This window comes from Malus sylvestris, chromosome 9 (assembly GCF_916048215.2).
Source record: "Malus sylvestris chromosome 9, drMalSylv7.2, whole genome shotgun sequence".
NCBI lineage: Eukaryota > Viridiplantae > Streptophyta > Magnoliopsida > Rosales > Rosaceae > Malus > Malus sylvestris.
The window spans coordinates 2,112,792-2,138,967 of NC_062268.1; the positions used below are offsets into that span (position 1 = coordinate 2,112,792).

Below are 26,176 nucleotides of genomic sequence, written 5' to 3' on the forward strand. Positions count from 1 at the left end.
GGTTAGAACGCATGTATTTACATGTTTTTTTTGTGGACGAAGTTGTATCTCTCTCGTAAGTAGTTTCATAGAATTTCGTGTTGTTGATCGTCATTAAGGCATTGTATGCATGGTGATTACGAATTTACGTGATCCGTTATTTCGAGAAACGTTTTATGGTTGTGATAAGTGTGAAGTGTTAGGTATGCGTATCTGTTTTTCGTAAATGATGCAGTTTGACGTCTGAGATCGATGAATATAAGTTTATTCATTGAGTAGACGGGTGTATCTCAAACAAAGTAGGTTTGTACATCTTCCACGAGAGATGGAGGCAAGTGCTCTTAATAGTAGACAACTTCATTCAGTTCATTCACGACAAAGTAATCATAATGTAGTTACTCGTGATGGCAATGTAGTTACTAGTATAACAAACGTAAGATGTTGGATGAAGCAGTCATGTAAATATATCATCAAAGACGTGCTCAGGAGTATGAGATAGTCAATGGCTCCATCAAGTGCGTTTACGACAAAAAAACTGACAATTTAGTTTATTGTATAATGCAACAAACATGAGATATCAGATATGCGTATCTCTCATGAAAGATGCACGCGATCATCTGAGATAGTGGATATAGCTTCATTTAGTGTATTCAAGACAAATTAATGATAAATGCAGTTACGCGTACAATTTGACAAATGCGAGATGTCAGACATAATAGGCCTCTGTATCTCTCATAAAAGAAACAAGCGGTCGATCACTACAATAAACAACTATATTAAGTGGGTTAACGACAAAGAAACATCAACATATTTACTCGTATAATTTGACAAATATGAGGTGTTAGTCTGTTAAACAAAACAGAAGTCGCGTATCTCTCAAGAAAGACATATGTGGACGCCAGATATAGTATATTATCCGGCTAAAATGGAAGTTTGTGGAATGACAATTATGTCATTTCCATTTCTTTGCAGTGAATGATTACTTTGGATCTCTCATGATTTTGTAAGCAATTATAAATGGTAGGTGTCTCAATTATGAAGAGTGAAAAAGATCGCGAAATCTGCGGTACAAGAGGAAGAGACGTTTCCTTCTGTGCTTTGTGTGGATCGTGAATTACTGTATTAATCAGTTACCATTATTATGCTAATTACTGTATTACTATGCATTACTGGGTTAGGGATGGATTATCTTTTAAGACGCATATAGAAAAAAGCCCAGTTGAAACATCCTCGACGACCCAAGATTTCGTTTCCATTCAGAGCCCATTTGAATGAAAAAGATTCCAAATTGAGGGACGTAAAATGGCATTAAAAGTTCTTATTACAATAATAATATACAGAATCTTTAAGGGAAAGAATCTTTATTTTTTTAAATAGAGTTTAGTTATGGGATCCACTCTAATTGAACTTCAATGTCCGAACTGTATATTTTTGTAAGTCTTGACTCATAGGTCATCCTTGCAAATATTCAATTCAATCCAAAATCATTTGCCTATTTAATTGTTACGGTGAAATTTCAATGTTTCTTAGAACATATTGTTCATCAATTTCTTTGAATTCAATTAGATGCATCAAATATTTTTTATTTGGCTAATATTTTGCAGTGATGATCTATAAGGTGCAACATGAAAAAGAGACGGTTCGGATTCCAGATCATTAAAGTTCGATGTGGTGTAAGTTCTACAACTAATCTCTATTTTTTGAAAAACAAAGTAGAGATCTCTTCACTTAAAACTCTGTTATCATATATTTCAAGGATTCTTCTAATTTACAATAACAAATTTGAACATGAGTGCAATGAAGAGCACAAAGCCTATGTTATTTCAAATAATATTTTACGTTACAAATTTAGACCTAGCCAAATTAGTTATAGTAATTGGTATGGTCCACTCTACATTCAATCTTGAATTCCTTTTCGCGTAGTTAAGCTACATTGTTTGTGTAAATTACATTGTTTCTTTTTTCAAATACAGTGTTACCAAATTGTTTAAAGAATATAGCATTTTGTCATTCAGTACTATGATCTGATGATATTCTTCTTTGCTTAGAAGTGAGATGTCTTATGTTTGAATCTTGTGAAAGACGAATTCGATACCAAATTAGACTACCCATTGTATGGTTTAACCAAACTCCTAATTTCTCTAGTATAAAAATATCGATGTTCTAAAATAAATAAATAAATAATATAGCATTTTTTGGCAAATCCAAACACTTTATTTGAAATTGCTTCGTCCAAATGGGGTCTTATTAACTTTATTTTTGTCGAACATACCAACTTATTTAGATGCGATTTGATGGCTAGAGGACTAAATATGTGCCTAAATCAAATTTTAAAGCAAATTAGGCCGTCAATTTACTAATTACTTTCTGTTTCCCATAATAAAAACAGAAAACACTTTGTCTTTTAAAGTTGGCACAAAATTCCTTAGATTATACTTTTTACTTTTTCGCTAAACTGCATATGGCCTCTAAAATATGACTTAAATTTTGAATTCAATCATTTTTTTTATAATCGATCCAAATGTTTGATAGTTACATGGATTGTGGAATATGACATGTCACATCCCGACCCGGGTCCCCATCATAGTCGGGGCTCGATTATGCCGTAGTATGATATTGTCCGCTTTGGACCCTAATCATGTCTCCACGGTTTTTTTTCTTCTAGAAACTCACACGAGATATTCCCAGTGGGTCACATATCCTGAGATTGCTCTCGCGCGAACTCGTTTAACTTCGGAGTTTCGATGGAATCCGAAGGCAATGAGCTCCCAAAAGGCCTCGTGCTAGATAGAGATGAGAATATACATATAAGGCTTAGATGATCCATTTTCCTGAGCGATGTGAGATGTTATATGACATATATGTCAATCAATGCGATATTTTAAATTACTTGATGAATAAAAAAAATAGATTTAATGAAGGTTTTATTAGCTTGGAGGCTTGGAGCTGACTAACGAATTGATGTTGTCAATAAACAGAAATTGGAAAATCTTTGCTGGCACGTTAAAAAAACACAACACATCAAAAATACAGTTTAATCAAATGCAATTTGGTGATTCTTGAACCAATTCGACCATTTTAGTCCGATTTCTCAACATAATACAAACCCAAACCAAACCAAATCAAACTAGACAATCTAATTCAATTAGTTTTGTTGTTTTTTAATAGAACTACGAATCTTAAAGAGAAAAATTCAAACCAAACTTCAAAAAGTTACATATGATCATAAATTATCAGACCCAAAACACGTATGCACATGCACACTAATTTAATCGTGGTCACATAAATAAGATATAGCATCATCCAACATTTACCTTTCTTTTTTTCAATTCGCACGTGAATAAGATATAGCATCACCCAACATTTACCTTTCTTTTTTTCAATTCGCACGTCAAATCAAAAGTTTCATTTTCCTTTTGGAGCGTCAGATCAAAATCAAGGCTCCAAACAAGGAAACGACCGAAAATTAAATGTGTCAATAAAAAATGGCAATTATGAGAGGCAATGGCGTTTTCGAAATTAGATACCAATTCAATGGGCCAATCCGCGCCAAAATCCACAACAAACAAAATTAAATACGACATTAGAGGTGGATCCGGATCCCTCCTCCGTATTCAAAAAAATTTAAGCTAAGATCAAATGATCTAGACCGTAGAAATTTGTTTGATCTAACGATTACAAACAAGAATTTTTCTAAAAATTATAATAATTGTAATCGTTGGATCAAATTTCAACGATCCGGATTATTTGATTCTTAGGATCAAATTTTTTGGGGCCCGAGAGGATCCGGGTTCATTGGAGGCGGTCACATGCGGGATCCAGATTCTGCCGGCCCAGGTCGGGTTTAACCCACTTAACCACAAAGCGGCGTCGTCCCGAGGCTCGTCTGACTGCCTCGCCGGTTACACCAAAAAGATAAATAAATAAGAACTCGATTATTTAAAGTCCGCCCATTTTCTGGGAGTGTGGACTCACTCAAAGCTTCCATTGACGCTTGCTGGTTCTGATCCCTCGCATTTCCCTCTCTCTGGTACTCTCTCTCTCTCTCCTCTCTCTCTCTCTCCTCTCTCTCTTTCTCTCTCTAGGATTGTATGCGCATTCGCCGATTCGCAATCGCACGCACATTTCATACAATCGATGCTTGTTCTACTGATATTGTTTTCGTTTCGGAGCTCCGATTGAATCGATATATGTATATGTGTATATATGCCTGTGTGTGTATACGCTGTAGAGTTGGATTCTAATGTGTGAATTTTAGGGGAAACTCGTATGATCCGTGTTGAAGCTGATTGATTTAGTTTTGTTATTAGTATTTTTGATTTTGTACAGTGATTGGAGCCCTAGATCTTCTGTTTAGGTTTAGTTTTACCGATTCTTTCGATTTTTTATTTTATTTTTTTGGTTTCGCGTATTATTGTCGATATTAAGTAGTATTTTCAATGGATTTTCTGTTTAATAGATCTTTCAAGCAACTGGAATTGAATTTCTATCTCGATTCTATGATGTTGCGAGTTGATTATTTACCACGTAGGGAATTGTGGACGTTGTGTTGTTGCATTTCGTGTTCACACTCGAAATTCGATCAAAATAAATATTTACGCTTTTTGTCACGTATATGCTTTTGGTTTCGGTTCATTATTATCCTTAGTAAGTTGTATTTTCATAATTTGTTGGATATTCGGAGTAAGTGGTTTTCGTTTTCTGGATCTTCCAAGCAACTGGAATTGAATTTATATCTTGATTCTATGCAGTTGCTAGGTGAATGTTAACTGTGAATAGAACTGTGGAAGTTCTTTTGTTACATTTGAGTTTGCGTGCTCACTGGTCGAAATTTGTTGGTTTCAGAGTTGAAGGTCAGCAACAATGTCAGAGAATGCTCTTAGAGATCTCAATACAATACTTGGATCCGAGAGGAAGAATGAAGACTCTAGCAAAGGGAATATAACTAAGCATGTCGCTGCAAATGCTAATGAAAATCATGACGAATGCCTGAAGAAAACCACCGCTTCGTTGGGTTCACTTTCAATAAATGGTGAGGAAGTTGCAAGTTCCGTACCCGAGGTTGGAATTGCCGAAGTAGAATACATTGAGTCCAAGAATCTGAATGATCTAGAAAATGTGGATACAAGTCTTAAGGTATTCGTTTTTATGCCTTCTTGTGGCACTTTAATGTAACCTAGGCATTTCTGACGTTTCACCATTGATATGCATGTCAGCTAACTGTGTGATGTGTTTGATATTTCAGATACTCTTAACAGGACTAGAATCTAAAGATTGGGTTCTGGTGTGTGAAGCGCTCAATAATGTGCGTCGATTTTCTATATTTCATAAGGAAGCCATGCTTGATATGTTGTAAGTCTCATGCTCTTACTTGATGTCTTGATCCGAAGAATTATTATGTGTTATCGATGATTGTCAATGCTGACACATTTAACTTTTGTCATCATTTTACTCAATAGGGGAGATGTGATATTGCTTGTGGTAAAGTCACTTAAGAATCCAAGAAGTGCTGTTTGCAAAACTGCAATTATGACATCTGCTGATATTTTCAATGCATATGCTGATCTTGTGATTGATTCATTGGACCCTATGGTAATGTAAAATCTTTGAAACTTTTCTGCTGTATTGCTTTACTTTGTTTGTATAGTAAAGGATTCTATTCTTATATGCAAGGAAGTGTTAGTTCTTTTTCCCCCATTTAATCAAACCTGACCCATGCAGCTTACACAACTTCTTCTAAAGTCTTCACAAGACAAACGATTTGTATGTGAGGCAGCTGAGAGAGCTTTAGTAGCGATGACCACTTGGGTTTCCCCTACATTGTTGTTACCCAAGTTGCAACCATATCTGAAGAACAGAAATCCTAGAGTTCGAGCAAAGGCATCAACGTGCTTTTGTCGAAGTGTTCCACGACTGGTAAGAGGACACATCCTATTGCTCACCACATTGTTTGTTGATTTTTCTTAATATTTCAATTGTTTCATATAATTCTATTTTCTTTCATGTGTTTGTTTATTGATTCATTTTTCCTTCACCCCACAAATTGCTACTGCCAGATTCATTTGAGTGTTGCATTGGTTTCCAAGTTTTATCGAGTTGTAGTAGCAGATGCTGCTTTTTTTTGTGTGCTGCTCCTGATGTAACATCTTATTCTTCAATTTTTTTTGGTGGGGGATAGTCATTTATGAACTCATTATCTTCCTTTGCCCCTTTTATATATACTCTTGTACTGCATTAGCTTTTGCTTATTGTTTAGGACCTGTCCCGTCAAACTGGAATTGGCAAAATGGCCTAACCGTTTTATAGATTTCAAAAACCAAAAGCTGGAGTTTTATTGAAGTGTATGTCCCTGTGCTGATACTATGTAGATTCCTATGGCTTCATTGAACCCTGTACTGTTGCACCCATGTGCTTTCTGTCAACTATTACTCAATTGCATATCCAAACCCCGTCTTTTATGTGCGATCTTCTCCCTGAGTGCACCTAGTTTCATTATTGTTTGTTGTTCTATGACTTGTCTGTTATCACGTATTGCACATTGAGAAAATGAACAAGCATGTTGTAGGGTAGATTCAGCAAGACCTTCAACTAGACGTGGTTCTACTTATTTCTTCCTGTTATATGCTTATCTTGTTTCTGTCAACAGGGTGTTGAAGGTATTAAAGCATATGGGATTGACAAATTAATTCAAATTGCTGCATCCCAGCTTAGTGACCAGCTTCCTGAGTCGAGGGAGGCTGCTCGGATCCTCCTCCTGGAGCTGCAGACTGTTTACGAGAAATTTGATTATCCCCCACCAGCAGCTGTGTCTGAACATCCAGAAACGAGCTCAGCACCAGCGCCTGAGCTCTCAGAAACGAGCTCATGGGAGAACTTTTGTCAGTCAAAACTCTCGCCTCTCAGTGCACAAGCTGTTCTTCGGGTTACCAATATATCTCGGGAAGGTCTTGTTGTGGGCTCCTGACACAGGTTTAAATTGAAACGCGCACGAGCTTTAGTAGCATTATATCTCCATTTTCAACATATATGAGCTTTAGGAAGGCCTATATCTGCCCTTGATTTGATTTGCTTCGTCAATTTCTCATTTCATTTTTTCGTGTTTGTAAATTCTTCGAAAGGTTGAGATGTTCGGTCTACAGTCGGAGCATGTAGTTGAGCCATAGTTCTACGATAATATTCTTCACAGGTCAAGTTATTACTGCCTGGCTTTGTTCCTTCAATCGTTGCTGTTGAAATGTTGAGATGTTTCTTTTATTCAATCATTTGCTGTCCATCTGCTTACACGATGACAGTGTTCCTTCCTCATCCATATTATTGGGTGAAAAGTCCGATCAGCCCATTCATTCTTAGCCAACTACCGGCCGCTGAGCTCTGGTTTTAGATATTTTGTGATCATGATGTGTTTATTACTCGCTTGCCTTTGCGTTTTACTTGTGTAAGAGTGTCCGACCACGTCATTTGTTGAACCTCTTAACATCCAAGCGGGAAGCTGATTCAGAATCCCACGCAAGTGTCACCCCAAATGCAGAGGGCTCACCTGGTGTTATAAGCTGTGTCGGCAACGAGATTATTGATTTATGGGCACCAAACTTGACCCTTTCTTTTTTATTATTATGCACTAAACTGGACCTTTTTAAAAGGGCTTGTGTCTTAAGTGGTTAAATTTAAGTGTCGTTACATTAAAAAGGAGGGGGAAGTTGGACTAATCACACGATGGGCTAATCTGATTTGGTATCAACGTTACCATCCACGAGCATTGATCGAATATCTCCCAACTACAATGTACTTTTTTGTTGCCATAAAATTGCAAGCAGGGGTGGATCCATTTCACTTCGGATCGGTTTTTAACCAAAACTGAAAATCAAACCAAAATTACTATTCAGTTTGGTTAGGTTTTATAATTTGTAAAGGAGAAACCGAATTATTTTTGTTTGGCCTTTTCGTTTTGGTTTGGTTTTGTTTTTTTTTTTTCATTTTCTTGTTAACATAAAAATTGCAGAAAAATTGAAGAAAAAAAAAAATTAGGGAATACGACTTTCAACATATTTGGGCCTAAAGTTGAGTTTACCCAACCTTTGATTGAAAGTAGGCTAATGGTTGACTTGAAATTGGGCTACCATGATTTAGTTTACATCATTCGATTTGGTTTGGTTTGGTTTATGAACCGCCAAAATCAAAACCAAACTAGTAGTTTTTGGTTCGGTTCGATTTTTTGTTTCAATCTTGTATTTGGTCTAATTTTTTTCGGTTTTCAATTTTCCGAGCCCACCCTTAATTGCAAAAGCTTTGAGCGCATTTTATACATGTTCATATGACAGTTACACCATCACATGGTGTTACCAATCAAATAGTATTACTCTAGCCTTATAAGTGTAAAATTTTAGGTTCGTATCATGTAAACAACGAGTTCGATACTAGATTGTTGTAGCTAACTCATTATGTTCCTTAACCTAAATCCTCAACTTCTTAGTAAAAATATACTGTTATATTGCAAGTGGTAGATTACTATGGCAATTAGGATATTTTTCTTCAGCTCACTGCGTTTCAAGTTTAAACCCTCGCACATCTTAATGTAACTTAATAATAATATAAAAAAAGTTGTAATTTTTTAACAATTCAATTCAATTCAATTTGATGATAATAAATAATATAACGTCCGAAATGATAAAAATGGTGTGGAAAATTAGTTTAGTAACCCTCAAAAGTTTTAAGAGCTTGAGTAAACACTAATTTATCCCAAAAAAAAAAACTGTAGTAAACTAGTCGACCGCGGTAAATCCTTTGAGTCCAATCATTGCGATCTAAAGATATTTGTCACCAGCACCGGCAGTATCACTGTTCCCTTTTCCACTTGGTTTGGTTTCGGTGGCTCCCTTCCGCCTCACTCTGTCTCTCTCCCCCGACAACACGCACTCTGTTTGCAAGAATACAAACAACCCCACAAGAAATGCCAAACCCAAAACCACAAAGAAACCTTTGATTGTAATCCCGATAAAGAATCCAAATTCAACCCAACTAAAAAGGGGCGGGGGTGTTGCATCTGCCATTGGCTATTCCGCTTCCAGTTTTTCAGAATTCTGAGAAAACAAAGCACAAAATATGGAGCAGAAGAAGAAGGATATGATTCGAATAGAGCGCGAATCCGTCATCCCGATCATCAAGCCCAAGATTATCATGACCTTGGCCAACCTCATTGGTGGGTTCTTCTATTAGCTTGTTTAATTTCTGGATTTTGTTCAAATTTCAATTTTTTGGTTTAAATTTTGATGCTTTTAGCACTTGTTGGCCCGGTTTGATTCATGGGTTGTGTTTATTTTCTCTAACTTTTGTGGGTTTGGTGCAAATATTTGTTCTTGTTTGGTTTTGCATTTGCCTAGCTGGGTTTTGTTTAAATTTTGCTGTTTTGGCACTGCCGGAAGAATTCGATTCGTGGGTTGTTTTTGTTTTCTCCAACATTTTTAGAGTTGCATTGTGTTTTGCTTAGCTGAAAAATCCGGGTTTTTGGAAAATCTGCAGAACATAGTTCCGACCGGGCGGAGTTTTTGAAGTTGTGCAAGAGAGTTGAGTACACAATTCGGGCTTGGTATCTTCTGCAATTCGAGGATTTGATGGTATGCTCATGTTTTCAGTGCCCTTTTGACATGGAGACGATTTGCATCAACAATCGGCATGTATTGTTTTCTCATGTTATCAAATTTTCTTTGCAGCAATTGTACTCCCTCTTTGACCCTGTAAATGGGGCTAAAAAATTGGAGCAGCAGAACTTTTCCGTGAAAGAAGTTGATGTGCTTGAGCAGAATTTCTTGAAGTACTTATTTCAGGTTCTAAGGCTGATTCACTTTATGTCTTTTTATGTTTTTGTTTTCTCGTATGCCCATACAACTAAAAGAAACGTGAAAAAGTGAAAAAAAGAGAAGCCAAAAGAAAGCCCTTGTCGGAACCGGAGCGATTATATTTACGCAATGGGAAACCAGTTTGAAAGTAGGACAACTAAACTGCTGGTTATGATGCAGGTGATGGAGAAGAGTAATTTCAATATAACAAGTAATGAGGAAATTGAGGTTGCACGTTCAGGCCAGTATCTTCTAAATCTACCCATCACAGTTGACGAATCTAAGGTTTGTTGTAGTCGCAAATATGTTTTCCTGTTTCAGTTCATTAAGTACATACCTGATAACGTTAATATATTCATGTCATTCACATTCCCTGATCCCGAGTATTGCTTCTGTTGAATGCAGCTTGATAAGAAGCTCTTAAAGAATTATTTCGCTGAGCATCCTCAACCAAACCTTCCAGAGTTTGCTGATAAGGTAGTTCAAGTTCATTATAAAACACTGGAAACAATTTGGAATTTTAAACCCGTAATATTTCAAGTTGATATTATATAGGATTGGCTCTATTTAGATTATCTGCCTCTTCCTTGTTAATGTAGGAAATACTAGTTAGGCTCCCACCCTCCCTCTCTTCCTTCCACTGTCTTTATGTTTCTAGAGATCTAATCTGCATTGTTTCATACTTCAGTACATTATCTTCCGGCGTGGCGTTGGACTTGATCAGACAACTGATTACTTTTTCATGGAGAAAGTGGACATGATGATTGCGCGCTTTTGGGCATATCTTTTACGAATAACTAGGTAAATAATTTTTTTTAGCTGTTGTCTATTATTGACCTACTGGAAATTGGAATAACATAACTTTGGAGATAATAGTTGAAACTATTTAAACCGTAAACTAGGTGAACAATTATGAGTCTTTTAATGAAACATCATCGTTGACCAATAACTGGAACATCATATTTTGCATCATTGGTGATTGGTATTACCAAAACCATTGAGCAAATAGCTGAGAAGATGTGTTATAGATATTAATTTATTCAAACTTAAGAGTTTCTTTCTCTATATCATTTTTGGTGTTATGCTGATTGCAGGATCGAAAAACTTTTATCCAGATGGTCAAGTGGACGACCTAAGTCTGATCCAAAAAAGAATGATGAGATTGTCTCTGGAGCAGATGGAGAAGATGAAGACTTATTTATTGAAAGAATCCGTCTAGAAAAAATGGAACTAAGGTTATTCTTTATCCAGCTTTAGTTTTCTTGTATTTTCTTGTGGAGCTATTAGTATTGGTATATTACTGAGCTATATGCTTGCCATTCTATGCGGCGGGATCTTATTTCTTCATTCATGATTTCTTAGATTTCAGTTGGATGGATCCTGAAGTTTTCCATCTCTATTGAAACTTGGAATTCTTGTCCATATAGAGTATAGACTGCTTTGGATTACACTGGAATATCCTAAACATTTATTTTCATTGTGATCTATATATTCCTAGGATTTTTCTCGGACTTATGCTAAAAGTTCTCTAATTTTAAACTATACTCTTTATTTCAGAGTATACATATATACTAAAGTTCAACAGCAATTAAAATCATTTAAGTCCTGATTCCGTATTCCTTGTCTCAATCTTAAGGTAATTATTTCCACTTCATGACATTTATATGCTGTGTCCTTCAGTGTTAAAAATTTGCTGAGCAAGACGACAATCAAAGAGCCAACCTTTGATAGGATAATTGTTGTTTACAGGTACTGTTCTTTAGATTGAACATCTTTTTTTTTTTTTTTTTTTTTTCATAATCTTCTTGTGAAAAATTTGGCTAGTATTCAAGTCACAAGGTTAGGCATATCAGTGTTGACAGTCTAAATTATTTTAAATGAGCGTGCTCCTAGTTGCTTCTTATAGTGTATTCTTTTGCAAAGGAAAACTAGGCTTGCAAACAGTTTGATTTATATTGGAGAAAGTTCAATGCATGATACTTTATGGATTTTTTGAAGGGCAAGGGGGTTTAATTGCCTACTAATTGAATTCATGCTCTGGGAAACCAGTCTTGAAAGGACCTTGAAAAAATACTTATTGATAAGAGAATGTTACTGTTCAGGCGGGCAAGTACCAAAGCCAAAGAAGAAAGGGGAATATATGTAAAGCACTTCAGAAATATTCCGATGGCTGATATGGAGATAGTTCTTGTGCGTTTCTCTTGCTCTTTCTTCTTTTCCTCTCTTTTATGGGATTTTATACTTCTCATAGCCCTTGTACAACTGATGACCTGGTGTGGAACCTTTTGCCATTTACAGCCTGAGAAGAAGAACCCGGGATTAACTCCAATGGACTGGGTCAAGTTCCTTGTCTCTGCTGTAGTTGGGCTGGTCAGTTTATTGAGATAGCAATGAAGTTTGTATTGGTGCACTGTTCGTCATTTTTGTGGTGAAAATGCAGCTTACCATTTCTGTTTTTTTGCAGGTTGCCGTTGTTGGTTCGGTTGAAATGCCTAAAGCTGATCTTTGGGTCATTATTGCAATTCTTTCCACTGTGATTGGTTACTGTGCTAAGATATACTTCACGTAAAGTTTCTTGTTACAATTCATGTTTTTCCAATTTGGTTGCTTGGGGGTGATACGTTATTGTTTATCGTTTTTCCGCAGTTGAATAAGTTGTTAATTACTAATGTGCCTACTACTTCTTAATTGTCCGTAGGTTTCAGCAGAACTTGGTTGCATATCAGAACTTGATAACACAGTCCATGTATGACAAACAACTAGATAGCGGAAGGGGCACTCTTCTGCACTTGTGTGATGATGTGATTCAACAGGAAGTAAGTTGTAAACTTTATATACATTCTCATAGAAACGAAAACTAATGCTCACGGTTGCACGTACTCATAGAAATGTGGCGCAGTGCCAAAACCTTAGCTAGTTGTTTGCCCTTATGGACTTTAGCTTGAATGTTCCACAATTTATTTACACATATCTAATGTGAGATACAATCGAAAGGAAGAATTTCAGGGTTTATGTCCTACTTGTATCTAAAACAATTTAACCTTATGAATAATCAGGCATAAGTAAAGTCAGATATTGCATGATTAACAAGGTCAGGTGAATTGACCCAGTTGCGACATGTTAATGATATAACCTAAACTTCATTTTTTTTTTCATTTTAAATTGGAATTTATTCAAGATTATACTGGTATTCAATCTCTTGAATGTGCAGGTCAAGGAGGTGATAATTGCTTACTATATATTAATGGAGCAAGGGAAAGCTACTTTAAAAGTACATATCTCTCAGATTGCTTTTCTACTTCCATTTACAGTTCCCGAATAATTACAAGAATTATAATATGCATTCTTAACTAGTATTGCTAAAGTCTTACTGGGGATGATTTGTTATAGGACCTGGATATGTGGTGTGAGGAACTAATTAAAACCGAGTTTAACGCCAATTGCAATTTCGAGGTGGAGGATGCAGTTCAGAAGTTGGTGAAATTGAAAATTGTTGCTCAGGTAAGACTCCATAAAGCCCTTCTTTGATAGTTTATAGAGTTGTATTTCAACCGAGGCTGATCATCCCTGCTTAAATATAACCGTGAAAAGGAATAGTAGGATGGTTGAGGCTTTTCATGGCCGTTATTTGATTGCATTAGGAACTGTGAAAAGTGAGGCAACGATGAGGGATCGAAACCTTTGAGCTTGTTTTCTTTAGTTGCATGTAGGATGTGAGAAACAGCCACGCTTGCTCCTGGAAGACCATTTTTTTCATTTCCCTTTACTAACTTGAAACTGCCCACGAATTTAGGATTCTGTTGGACGGTTTTACTGCGTTGGGCTGAAGCGTGCTAACGAGATCATTGGCACCACCACAGAGGAGCTTGTCCTCAAGGCAAAACAAGGTGGTAATGCTTGATGCTGTCTCGAAAGGCTAGGCCTGCTTCTATCCAATGTCTATACAGGAAAGTTACCAGAAAGTGTCTGTGGTTTTGGCAGGTGATAATTCTGCCCTCGAACAGCCCTAGAAGACTAGATCATCGTCACCTTCGATGGAAGTTCTGCAAAATTATTACTACTTTTGGATATTTTTTTTCTTTTCTTCACGTACAGTTTGTTCAATATCTCCCTATTGTTGTCAATTATATACGTATTTAGAAGTCTGCATGTAACTCATTAGGGTAGACGTTGCTCTCGTGTTCAAACGTTTCCACTCATCGTTCAGACATTTCCTACAATCCATTCAAACATGTGTCAAAACAATTCTACGATGAATTTCAATTGCGCTTCCAGTTCTAATTTGGATTCCGAACTGGAGGAGCGCGAACACCAAATGATGGAAGAAGATGAACCAAGCCAGCGGCTGAAGAGCTGGCTACTCGTGTCCAGCCCTTGGGCTACATAGAGCTTTGTTCTTGTAGCCCAAGGCCGTCTTTGGTTGGAGAATGGTTTTTTTCATTTTAACGTCTAAACATAGCCCCTGTGATAAGTGCGCTATTATTATCATAAATTTTATCCTCCACTCCTTTGCCTCGGAAAATGTTACTAATATACTAATTATACTAAAATTCACCTAAAAGATGGAGAGGGAAACTCAAACTTGGATACCCATGGTGGATTGCACTGCATTACTAGTACTTCAAAATAGTAATTTTTTTACGAATTGTTATTAGCATTCCAAAAATCTCATTTTGCACCCTAAATTTTCAATAATTAGAAAGAAAATACACTTGTGAGGAGTGTAGAATGTGAGTTTTGGAGTGCTAATAACAGTTTCCATCTTTTTTCCATTATCTCTACTAATCTCTACAATTAATAAAACACTTATTGTCAACCAAAACTTAATGAAATTACCAGTTTAACCCTCTAACTAAAACAGAACATGAATAAGAGGAAGGGAACTTTAACAAAAAGCACATGCGGTACTGTTCATTTTAACGAAAAACCACATTTTCACACTAAAAATTCAATCTTGGTACTATTCATTTTACCTTTTATTTTGTCCTTATCATTAAAACTCAAAGTTTTCAAGCTTTTTTCATTAGTTTTCCTTAAGAAATATGGGCAAAAATATAATTTCACACAACCAAATTTTGCTGTTTTTTTTTTCTTCAAAGCATCACCTACATGTAATCCTAACATATCTTAAAAAAAAATAAAAAAATAAAAAACTTCCAACTCCCACATTCCATATCACCCTCTTCCTCTCTCATTCTATTTCAAAAACAAAAAATCAAAAAATTTCACACTTTGTGCCATATGCGTGGACGATGAGTGATTTCTTTTTTTTTTTTTTGGATGCAAATAACAACTCCATACAAAATTGATTGGCATATTACGAACGTCGGGATGTGTTTGTAACTATTGATAACTACTGAAAATGGGCGACATGGTATTGTATGCGGAAAAAGGAAAAATCGGGGAAGAAGGTCATAGCTATCGCATGGGTTTGAAGATTAGGGGGAAGATGGGAGGGCATTACAGAACGAGACTGAGCTGACGAACAGTGAGATAGTCGACGGCGTAGATGGAGAAATAGAAGAGGAAGAAGGGGATCTGGGGCTGCAGAGATAGCCATGAAAGTGATGCATACAGTTAGAAGCTTCGTCCTAGAACACGTTAGACGTCGAAGCCTATAAATTTCTTAACTACTGACTCATACATAAACTTCAAAGGGAAGAAACAGACCACATTCAAATACAGAACGATAATCGCGAGAAGAATATAGTTAAGTGGTGCTCATCACTCTTCATGATTCCGAACATAACGAGTTACTGAAATCTTGCAAGTCGATTATCTTTTAACAAGAACGGTAAATACTGCAGTTTTCGATACTCTAATGAAAGGGCTTGGCTACCCACCAAATCACAGGCATACTAGGTTATACCGAATCACTACGATCATGAAGTTCATTAGGAAGGAAGCCAAAGAGACATGAACTTAGCTCTTCTCAGCGTTGCTCTCGAGTTCCGTCTTCAGCTGCAGAGAGAAATCATCGTTGACATCATCATCATCCCAATCATCCTCCCATTGTTGTGGTGTTGAATCTATCTCTTCTTCCTTCTCATCCCACTCTGCCCGCATAAACACAGGAGCCAAGTCAATAACGAAAAGAAATTACAAAAATTTAAGATAATGCTTTATCCTATCAGTAACTAAGGGAGAAAACCCATAGTGTATATCCCGTTCAACTTAATAACTTTCATAAACGCAAAGTTCATTAAAACGAAAAGGCGAAGCCTAAATGGAAGAATGTATTCCACCAAACACAATCTGTAGTCATAGTTTAGAACTAAAAGCAGCTTTGTATGACTTCATCGTGTTGTGCATCCAAGTTCAAACCTCGTTATTTCTCAAACCGCTGTTTCATATCCTGAAAATAATATCCACCGAAGGCTGCCTCAATTACAAAATACAAAACATAGATGCCGCCGCAGCATCCTAAAACGAAACCAAATATCCTGTTTAGCACAAAGAATCAATGCCATAATGCTATCTGCCTCAACAAGTAACCTCCTTCGCAGCATCGCGGGGCATTGGTGCTCTGATGCCAAAATCAATTTACAAGCTTGGATATTTCATACAACAATCGAAGATAACAACACGAAATCAGGAGGTTCCTCTCGCACTTATTTCGCAATCATCAATATCTTCAAAGACCAGACTAGATGGACTGTATGCTAAGATAATGCTAGGATATACGAATTACACGCTCCTCACAACGAATCAGTTTCGCAAGTAAAAGTAGCAGGACGATCTTATTAGTTTAAAAATAATAGCAAGAAGTAAATCGAAACAAAACCCACTTCAATTTATCAATTCTATGAAGTAATTGGAAACAATTACAGAACAAATAGCTGCATACCTATTAACTACTAAAAAAAAAAAAAAAAAAATATATATATATATATATATAACTATAGATAATAAACAAAATTAGGGTTCCAAAAATTACCTTCATTGATGTTGAATTCCTCGAACTCGTCGTCGTCTTCGAACAGATCGATCTTGGGGTCTTCTTCCGATGCAACCTTCTGATCCTTCTCCATTTGACAGAGCTCACAAATCTGCAATCAATTAACCAATAACCAAGCTCAGATTCAGAACCAAATCATTGAACTTTATCAAGATGCAAACTTTTGAGTTAGATTATCGCAAAACCGTAAATTGAATTCACTGATCTCTTTCAGAACCCTTACCTAACGTGAGAGAGAGAGGGAATTACTAGTAACTGGTCAACGGCGATCCAGGCTTCAGAGATTTCTTGTTCTTCTAACTCAAGGACTGATTTATTGCCTCGTGCTTTTCCCTCTTTTTCTTTTTCTTTTTCGTTTTATATACTTTTCCCAAATATCTTTGACGGGGTGTGATATTCGCCTATTCTATTTTATTTTTCACCAATTTTTCTAATTTTTAACCGTTGGATAAGATGAATTGAAAAAAATTAACGGATATAAATTAACAAAATGTGTGTAAGAAACAATTAGTATCCGATCTGATTTCTTATTTTTTTAATTTGATTACGAATTTTTAAGAGGAAACGTGCACTTTTTTTTTAATTTCTTACATGTAAATAAATGTAAGAAAAGGTTAAGTAGTAAAATAATTCTTTTATCCATATATTAGTAAATGCATAAAATTCAAGAATAAAAATAATTCTAATTCTTATTTCTTATAGGTAAATATACCCTGTAATTATCTAATTTAGAGATGGCAAAAATCCCCACATATGTGGGGATCCACACCGATAGAGAGGATATGGTTTAGCAACCCCGCACCGTGGGGATCTGTAATCAAATATCTAGGCAAATCTGAATATCGACAACAAAATAGAAATTTGTTAGTCGCACCTAACACATTTGGTTAAAAATCTGTAAGTAGCCCGTAACGCACATGATTAAAAAGAACTTCTCGTGCACGCATCAACAGGTGCAGAGAAGCTAGTAGTAGATAATGGCAATGATAAGCGTTGATTTGAATACTTCTTATAGACAACAACAACAAAGGTTTTTCCCATTAAGTGGGATTAACTATATAAATCCTAGAACATCATTGTGATCGGTTCTATAACACGTCTTCCGTTAGATACAAGTAAGTTTTTTCTTATAGTCTCTTCCAAAGTCTCCAAACCACCGTAACCGATTTTCTCTCATCTTTCCTTCAATTTCGGCTACTCCTAGTTTACATTGAATATCCTCATTCGTAATCTTACCCTTTTTCACCACCAGTAACTGTCACTAACTGTCACAACGGCCGTCAGTTTCCGTCTGCCTTGTACGCTTCAGAAGTTTTCATCAACAGAGTGAGAGAGAGCCAAAAACACAGAAGGAATCAAACAGCGACGTTTTCCGTCGTTAAACTACCCGCCAAACATCTCGATTTCGATTCAGCTTTGCTTGCATTGGACTTTAGGCCGGCAGCAAAACCCTCCAAATATTCCTCTTTTGATTCAAACAAGCGATGCATCCAAACCCTTTCAACTGTCTTCACATTAGACCTCATCTCTCTCTCTCTCTCTCTCTCTCTCTCTCATCGTTTCTCCCTGGTCCGAAAATGGCGAAACAAGTTTTTGTTTATGCTACAATCTTCATACTGATCACCACCGCTGGCTTTGCAGCTGCTATGCCCTCTGAGTCGAACTGCAGCCTTCATTTTGATTTGGGATCATCCCCGTCTCCAAATTCAACTTGCGAAGAAGGGGACTGGGGAGGGTTTCTGCACAAAGACTGCTGCGCATCAGCGTTCAATGACTACCTCTACGCGTTGGGGCAGCGCGCGAATCAAACAGGGTTGATATACCTCGACTCTGCCGAGCAGGGGGTTTGCTTGGCTTCCATGAAAAATTTGCAGAAGGATGTTTTCGGCTGTGGGATTGAGAAGTTGACAAGTGGTGCCGGTGGCTGCTCTGACTTGTCTGTCGCTGAAGTTAGGAATAGATTGGGCGACAAGTTGAAAGGTTTGGAGAGCCAGTGTGGATTCCGGTTTTCTGATGGAAAAAACGGGCAGCTGTGCGGTTCTTGTGTGAAGAGTTGGGAAGACATAGGACCATTGCATTCATCGTCCCGGGATGCAGAATCTTTGGAGTTTCAAACTAATGTTTGCAGGTTCGCAGTGCTGGTGTCGTATACAAGCATTAAACTTGAAGATAAAGGGCATCTTCTTGCAGTTTATAGTTGCCTTGGGTCACAAGAAGGCTTCGCTGGTATGTAGCCTGATGAAACTTCTCAAGATGCGCGTATATTGATTCATTAAAAGTTGTTTGTAAATGATGTTTTTCTCCTTGCAGAAAATGAACCAAAGGGTCATAGGAAATTCAGTAAAGGTGAGGCTTCTTCTATCACCGAATCAATAACTTGCATTTCCAAAACTGAAAATCGGGTTCTTTCACTAACAATTACGATACTTGATGGAACTAGGTCTATGGATTATGATTGGAGGAGGTGTCGTGGTTGCCTTTGTTTTTGTAGTACTGGCCGCCTGCATTTTGTCAAAGAAACGTACCAAATCAACTCCGCCACCACCCAAAGAATCCGGTATGCCTGACACTTTTTTTCACAGCTACATCAACACCAAATCTAAGCTGCAATTAGCATATGGTGCATACTAATTAAGCCTGATTTGTACGTAAACAGCAGCATTTAAGGAAGCGATTTTCGAGGACTCAGGCTGTCCAAAAATTCCTATCAAGGAAGTGTATTCTGCTACTGACAATCTAAACCCAACAAATTTCATCGGCGAAGGAACTGCTGGTAAGAATCTAAATAAAAGATGATGCAAAACCAACTTAGATATCGTATAATCTGATGATTTATAATTTTTGTATTTTTTGCTCATAATATAACAGGAAAGGTGTATAAAGGCATACTATCAAACAATCAACGTGTAGCAGTTAAGCACATTATCAATGACGGAAATGTGGAGACATTTGCCCGAGAAGTTACGAGCTTATCGCACATCAGACACCCGAACCTTGTTACCTTGCTAGGTTATTGTGCAAACGAAGATGAATGCTTCCTTGTCTATGAGCTTTGTCCCAACGGAAACCTCTCAGAATGGATTTTCGGTATTCTTTTGCCTTGACATGAAATTTTTTAGCTTTTCAAAACTGAAGTTTTTGTGTAGGTTAATAAATTAATGTGGTAACTAAACAACAGGGAAAGATAGGAACCTGTCCTGGATCCACAGGCTTGAGATTGCAATTGATAGCGCTCGAGGTCTATCGTTCCTCCACACGTATCCAGAAGGCTGCATCGTCCATCGCGATATCAAGGTAAGTGGATTTAACTGAACAGTGTCACCCTAAATGAATGAGAAAGTTGGACTCTCTAAGATTATGTATTCTTTCCTGTTGCAGCCAACAAACATTCTCCTTGGGGAGAATTTTGAAGCAAAGCTATCAGACTTTGGACTCTCCAAGATTATTGAGCTGGGAGAAACCTATGTCAGTTCAGAAGTGAGAGGAACTTTCGGGTACGTTGATCCTGACTATCGGAACAACAACCACGTAAATTCATCAGGAGATGTCTACAGCTTTGGAATCGTACTTCTGCAGATCCTATCGGGGAAGAAGGTTATCAACATGAATCTGAACACTCCAATGCCATTAAATAAACAGGTCGGAAAATAACCATTTCCTCCCACTTTTTTTTTCTTTCAAATTGATTACATAAGTTTTCCGGCATTGATTCAATCTGTTCTTTCTACTTGCTAGGCAAAGGTCCTCAACCGAGATGGCAGCATCAATGAATTCGCCGATCCTAAACTTGACGGGGAATACTCAGAAGAAGCGTTTGATCTAACGCTTCAGCTGGCTCTCTCATGCACAGCACTCAAACAACAAAGACCGTCAATGCAGCAAATTGTTGTGAGACTACAAGAGGCGCATGACATATCAACGCATGTAAAGGCCTCTACTCCTGAAGATTCACCAGATGCTAGCTTCTCGTATTGAAAGTTTAAATCCACGAAACAGAAATAGAAACAGAAAGAGAATACAAATTTACTTTTGTAAATTGTTATGAGAATACTTTTTTAGTGTTCATAGTTCAATTTTACTTTTGTAACAATACGTCAATACTATTAGGTAAAACTCAGAATACAAATGCATTTGTGATTCTGCATCAAATTCGCGTGCGGACGTGTGCGTGAGTTTAAAACCAGCATTCTAAATGCAGGGGTTGGTAAACTAAAATGACAAAATTTGGAATTATGAAATAGTAGAAGGTCATAGAACTTACAGATACACAAGTATTTCCATGCTCAACTGTACAATATGGATACGGAAATTCAGAGGTACTACGAAATTATGATCGAACTTGCTGGTCTCTTTCCGGAGTAGTAGGCAGCATCCTTCACCTGCAAATAGTTACTGAAGCTGTAAATTCGCAGTCCTCTTGTGCGCACTCATCCAGTGTGCTCGTAAAAGCCAAATGCTTCGCACTTTCAAGCATGAAAGATCCCATTGTGGTTAACCTGCACCTTCTGCATAATGCATTACAACCTTGATGGAATTCCGAATATTAAGTCCAAAATGGCCACAAGGCAAGAGCGTCACAGCACGCTTGTTTCGCACTTTATGTTGGAACTTAATTTTAGCTACTAAATTCAAATACCATAAGCTAGAATCTGGGAGAACAGTGGTTAATATATTTCATCTATTACAGGTCATTATACCGATATATAAGAGCGAATAATTTAACATTATAGAACTAGAAAACTGATGGTCATTGCTAATCTACCTGCAGTATAAATTTACATCATTGTAACAAATTTTTGTTCCTAACTATTATTTCGTTAGATCGTTTTCCTGTTCCCTGATCATTCATTTTCGTATATTGTCTCAATCTGCAGAGAAATCAGGTTCATCTGGCTTTAACAACCGAGGCATGTCCAAACTGGGAGAAGCAGCTTCAACCACCTGAGCTTTCTGCGCAATTCCTCGCCTTGTAGTTGCAGCAAACTTGGAAGCGAGAAATGTGACCCCAAGATGTTGGCCTTGGCCCAAATTGCTTGCATTCTCTCCTGATCTCTCACCACTCGCATCACCCTCATAATTTCCACCTGCTTGTTCTTCGTCATAGTAGTAGTAACCGTCTTCCTCTTGGCCTGGATTTTGCATATAGTACAAGCTCTCCTGCATAGCCAAGTCCCTCGTCATCTTTCGCTTCTTAAACCTTCTCCAAGCGGCTTGGATAAAGCAAGAACCCCATGTCCTCCATTGGTGGGAATAGTACCTAAAGGCATGCTGTAGTTTCTTGCTGTGAAGGCGTTTGAATTGCCCAGCAACGAATTTAAGGTCCTCTGCTCGAAGTGCAAAAGCTTCAACTTCGGTAAGAGCTCTGACTGTCCGCGTGGAAGAAGGCAAGTTGAGACTAGAGCTTGGCATCAAGGCCCATGTCAGCAGTTCCTCGCCGCAGAAGTCACCAGGTCCAAGAGTGATGGAGTTAAAGAACCCGGACCTCCCTCCATTGGTTGTGGAGCTCTCGAGTTTCCCTCGAATGATAAACAACATCTCATTTACTGGATCACCCTCTTGAACTATATGTGTGCCTTGGATACTCAAGGATGAGACAAGACGTTCGCATATGGCATCGAGAAGCTGATCATCCATTTGTGAAAAAAAAGGAACCTGAAAAATAACAGAATCGGATTTATCAAAGTAGGAATACCTCCATTCGTGAAAATTCAACTGCTTTAGTTGCATACATAATCCATTGATCCAATGATAGGGTTTTGGGTTTCATGACAGAGACTTACACGACGAACAAGCGAAAGGCATAAGTGCCGCTGGATTTCATGGCAGAGGTCTAAAGGTAATGACCGCAATATGGATTCTTCATCAACTCCTCTTGTGGCAAACCATTTGTACTGCATAAATCTACGAACACGTTCGCGCAAATCCTCAGGTAACTGCCGATGCCTCATCCACTCCTCAGTATCTTTTAGCTTAATCCTCCATTCTTCGAATTTTATCGACATTGATTGCAGATAAGTCTGAAACAAGGGGAAATCAAGTATCAGTTAGACAGCATCAGTATTTGCAAACACCTTTCATCAAATCGCAGTTGATCTATATAACTTCAACCCTGACAAGATGAACATATAACTACATAAATAGTACTGGTGCTGAAAGATAAAAACTCAGACAATACCTGCATGTTGCCAATCAATAATGAGAACAGAATTAGACCAGTGAGACATAGTGTAATGGAAAACATTATCTCCCAAAAGTACGTGCTCGTCTTCAGAGTCTGCCCATATGAACTACAAAGAGAAAGGACCGTATCAGAACTACCAGCGGTAGAGTACTTAAAAATACTATCATAAAACACTTGAAAGCAGGCATTCATCGATTCTTTCTTGACAGGAATAACCGAAAAAGAGAGAGATGGTTTCTCCACAGACCACGAATGTGTGTGTATTGCCAATAATTATTGTATAGGTGCATCATTCATGTGTGCACACCTATATGTACTTGTTCCTAAAGCAATTAATCATGATCAACTAGATCGTGGAACTCGATGTATATGTTACGTATCTGTATATTTAGTTCTATGGCAAATTATAGAGCATTGGTTGAGAAAATCATTTGTCAAACTATTTTGCAAGAATACAAATTTCAAAATCGATTCAGTAATCAAACATGGTCAGAAGTGAATACAGATGCAGCTTAGATTTCTCCACAGAAAACGAATGGATAGCAAAGATTCGCGTAACATAGCAGTTACAGACTTATAACATGTAATTAGAATGATACCTTAAGTTTCTTAAACCCCACCACAAACAATACAGGTACTTTGGATAGAAGTCCTTTGTAGTAGCAACATCACTCTTGAAAGCATCCCCAAAAATTCCAAACTTAAATTTGGCTTTCTCATTATTTGCATCACAACTTTTAACAACTTCGGTGACGTTGACCCAGTACTTCCGTTCTGGTAGTTCTGTACTACTACAATCTAGAAAACTTGTGAGGCAAGAAACAATCCTTTTCGAGTTCTCCTCTTTACAATAGGATTTCCAGCAAGAGAACTGCCGCCCTATGGACGATATATACCAGACAGAACCAACTATCTATAACAGCAAAGGGAATTAGTGTTCAATTAACTTAACCAAAGTAATTAGCTGAATCGATGAGTTTATCAAAAGTAAATAATTAATGGATGATTGCTTTGTTGCTTACATGGCCGGCTAGAACGAAGAGGAGGAGATTGTACGCAGCTCCCGCCCATGCAGTCTTTGCTACGACACCAGTTGTCTTTATGATACGTTGATTCAACGGGAAGATGAGGAAGATCCGAGGAATGTACTGAATCAAAACGAACAGTGCCAGAGTGTTGTTGGCATGATCAGCTCTCGAGTTCCTCGTTGCTGGAATCACCAACCAGATTACAAGCTGCGCAACAAGTCAAGCAAAGCAAACTTTTGTTTACAAAATCCTCAAAAGCAATACTCTACTACGCTTTGTGGAGAATCATTCCAAACTAATTTATCGGTGTCAACTGGAAACATGATTCTTGCAAGCAATCAAAGGAAAACACAAATTAAAATCGCCCGTGTTTGGTGGCTATGATTGGATAGGATATCGGGAGGCAATGTTGAAGTACCTCTCCTGTGGCTTCTCATAAATGAATCCCATTTCTAAGAAGGCCAGAATCACTAAGCACCTCTCTCATATGCTTCTCCGTAAATCACTTTAGAAATCGCGAAATTGATTTTATGGAGAAACAACCCTCCTGTGTTTAAAGTGCAGAATCAACTCCTAAACGAGCCCTAACTTCCAAAATTTGGCTAGAATTCGATCATATAAGACGAATCATTCAAATGAAGCCAACTTCCATATTTTGTCCTCTACTTCAATTATCAATTTCTTTCGTAACCAATTCATCCTCTACCTCAACTTGTACAAAATTGGGAAGCTCGGCTCCATTACTTCCTTCAACGTACTTTGAATCTAGCGAGTTATCCAATTCAATTCAATGACATGAAAAGTATTACAAACTAATTACTTATAATAAAATCAAAGTTTGAATGCCATGCCTGGGGGACCGGAAGGGTAGCGGCAAGATCGACAATGAAGTCGGACTTCAAGTAGCGGATGGCAATCAGGTGGGGGTCCGTGACGAGGTCACCGCGGCCGAAAACCCTAGTGCTGGGATTGACATAGGCGGTGCGGAACTTGATGATCATGTGGAGGAGGTAGAAGAGGTCGGTGAGGGTGCGGAAGCAGGTGACGACGACGGCGAGCTGGTTGTCGGTGGTCAAGCAAGCTGTGTCGCCGACCCAAGGGAGGTAGAAATAGAGGGGGTCGACGAAGAGGGCCAGAATGCAGATGACGAGGAAGATGTGGTTCCAATGCGCTACGATATCGCTGTCGGGGTCGAGGATTTGGTGGTTCCATAGGATTGTGAGCGGGTTCTGTTCGTCCGGCACGGCGGAGGAGGAGACGTCGGCGGAGTTAGGGTCGGTGTAGAGGGGGCGGAATTTAGCGGCCGGCGTGGGGATTATTCTATTCATCTTCCATGGCGGACTCCGGGGTTAAACTCGGATTCCGCGGTGTGGAACCTCGTGGTACTGATCTCCACGTCCACACGCACACGAAGATCGAAAATTGTTTGCGAAAACTTAAAGAGAGAATTTCTGGAATTCAAATTTTCATAACCTTGATCAATTGATGATGTGATTTGATGGGGAGAGAGAGAGAGAGAGAGGGAGAGATGGAGAAATCCGTACAATGGCATGGAGGTGAGAGGGTGGGAGAGAGAAAGGACGCAGATTCGGAAGAAAGGGTTTCGTTATTTTTAGACCGTTGAGATTTTCGCGGGAAACGGGAGAAAAAGCGTGGACTTCGGTATCACGTTTAGGTCCACTCTTTCAAATAGTTTAAGCTAGTGTTTACGTTTTGCTCTCTTTCCCTTTGAAAAAGCTCGTGCTATTTATATATTATTTTTTACTTTTTACACTATTTTTTTTCAATTTTCTACGTCAGATTGAATGAATAAAAAAAGATCAAAGGACATCACCATCCTTGCAGAAATGAGATTTTCGTGGCAAAGTTTATGGTTTATATATGTCAGTATTGGCATTAACTAGAGTTTGTATTAGCATCACACACACACACTCAATCGTGGTGAGTGAATTATTAGGCTGAGGACTTGATTAACAAACAAATATAAGGTAATGGACGTGAACTATCCTTTAGTATAATAATACTTATTTTTTCAATTTTGAAAGAGGCCCATTTTTAGAGTTGAGTTATAGATTGTTCGGGGACATAAATATCCACCTATAAACTGAATAAAGCTTGCGTTATCTGTATTATTGTCGTTGCTACAAAGTGATAAGCCATTTTTTGTTCCTCACATACCTGCCATTACTTCTTTCCT

General features: G+C 37.8%; 5 protein-coding genes across 6 annotated transcripts; 3 read left to right on the plus strand and 2 right to left on the minus strand.

Moving 5' to 3' along the window:
* Window positions 1-3,842: 3,842 nt before the first annotated feature.
* LOC126583554 (uncharacterized) lies at window positions 3,843-7,238 on the plus strand. Its single transcript, XM_050247974.1, has 6 exons — window positions 3,843-4,009; window positions 4,825-5,115; window positions 5,225-5,331; window positions 5,439-5,571; window positions 5,701-5,895; window positions 6,626-7,238. Exons 2-6 carry the CDS (start codon window positions 4,843-4,845, stop codon window positions 6,941-6,943), a joined length of 1,026 nt encoding a protein of 341 aa, XP_050103931.1. The 5' UTR covers window positions 3,843-4,009; window positions 4,825-4,842; the 3' UTR covers window positions 6,944-7,238.
* Window positions 7,239-8,805: 1,567 nt separating this feature from the next.
* On the plus strand, window positions 8,806-14,036 carry LOC126583547 (uncharacterized). The gene is made up of 15 exons (XM_050247961.1): window positions 8,806-9,175; window positions 9,496-9,590; window positions 9,687-9,800; window positions 9,993-10,097; window positions 10,218-10,289; window positions 10,501-10,613; window positions 10,907-11,047; window positions 11,493-11,561; window positions 11,915-12,002; window positions 12,111-12,182; window positions 12,277-12,377; window positions 12,511-12,628; window positions 13,024-13,083; window positions 13,203-13,313; window positions 13,606-14,036. Exons 1-15 carry the CDS (start codon window positions 9,079-9,081, stop codon window positions 13,711-13,713), a joined length of 1,464 nt encoding a protein of 487 aa, XP_050103918.1. The 5' UTR covers window positions 8,806-9,078; the 3' UTR covers window positions 13,714-14,036.
* Window positions 14,037-15,519: 1,483 nt separating this feature from the next.
* On the minus strand, window positions 15,520-17,169 carry LOC126583565 (protein DELETION OF SUV3 SUPPRESSOR 1(I)-like). 2 transcript variants are annotated; one of them, XM_050247994.1, is made up of 3 exons: window positions 17,020-17,169; window positions 16,750-16,861; window positions 15,520-15,868 (listed from the first exon to the last, which is right to left on the minus strand). In XM_050247994.1, the coding sequence occupies exons 2-3, from the start codon at window positions 16,841-16,843 to the stop codon at window positions 15,735-15,737; spliced, it is 228 nt and encodes a 75-aa protein (XP_050103951.1). In that variant the 5' UTR covers window positions 16,844-16,861; window positions 17,020-17,169; the 3' UTR covers window positions 15,520-15,734. The 2 variants fall into 2 exon arrangements, with proteins under 2 accessions (XP_050103951.1, XP_050103950.1); XM_050247993.1 differs by having other exon boundaries at window positions 16,994-17,156.
* Window positions 17,170-18,347: 1,178 nt separating this feature from the next.
* Window positions 18,348-20,774, plus strand: LOC126582505 (probable LRR receptor-like serine/threonine-protein kinase At2g28960). Its single transcript, XM_050246652.1, has 8 exons — window positions 18,348-18,996; window positions 19,081-19,116; window positions 19,211-19,327; window positions 19,427-19,543; window positions 19,639-19,857; window positions 19,949-20,064; window positions 20,149-20,409; window positions 20,506-20,774. The coding sequence occupies exons 1-8, from the start codon at window positions 18,348-18,350 to the stop codon at window positions 20,743-20,745; spliced, it is 1,755 nt and encodes a 584-aa protein (XP_050102609.1). The 3' UTR covers window positions 20,746-20,774.
* Window positions 20,775-21,420: 646 nt separating this feature from the next.
* On the minus strand, window positions 21,421-25,505 carry LOC126583545 (cyclic nucleotide-gated ion channel 18). Its single transcript, XM_050247959.1, has 6 exons — window positions 24,831-25,505; window positions 23,974-24,186; window positions 23,551-23,864; window positions 22,946-23,057; window positions 22,551-22,787; window positions 21,421-22,422 (listed from the first exon to the last, which is right to left on the minus strand). Exons 1-6 carry the CDS (start codon window positions 25,305-25,307, stop codon window positions 21,634-21,636), a joined length of 2,142 nt encoding a protein of 713 aa, XP_050103916.1. The 5' UTR covers window positions 25,308-25,505; the 3' UTR covers window positions 21,421-21,633.
* Between the last annotated feature and the right edge of the window lie 671 nt (window positions 25,506-26,176).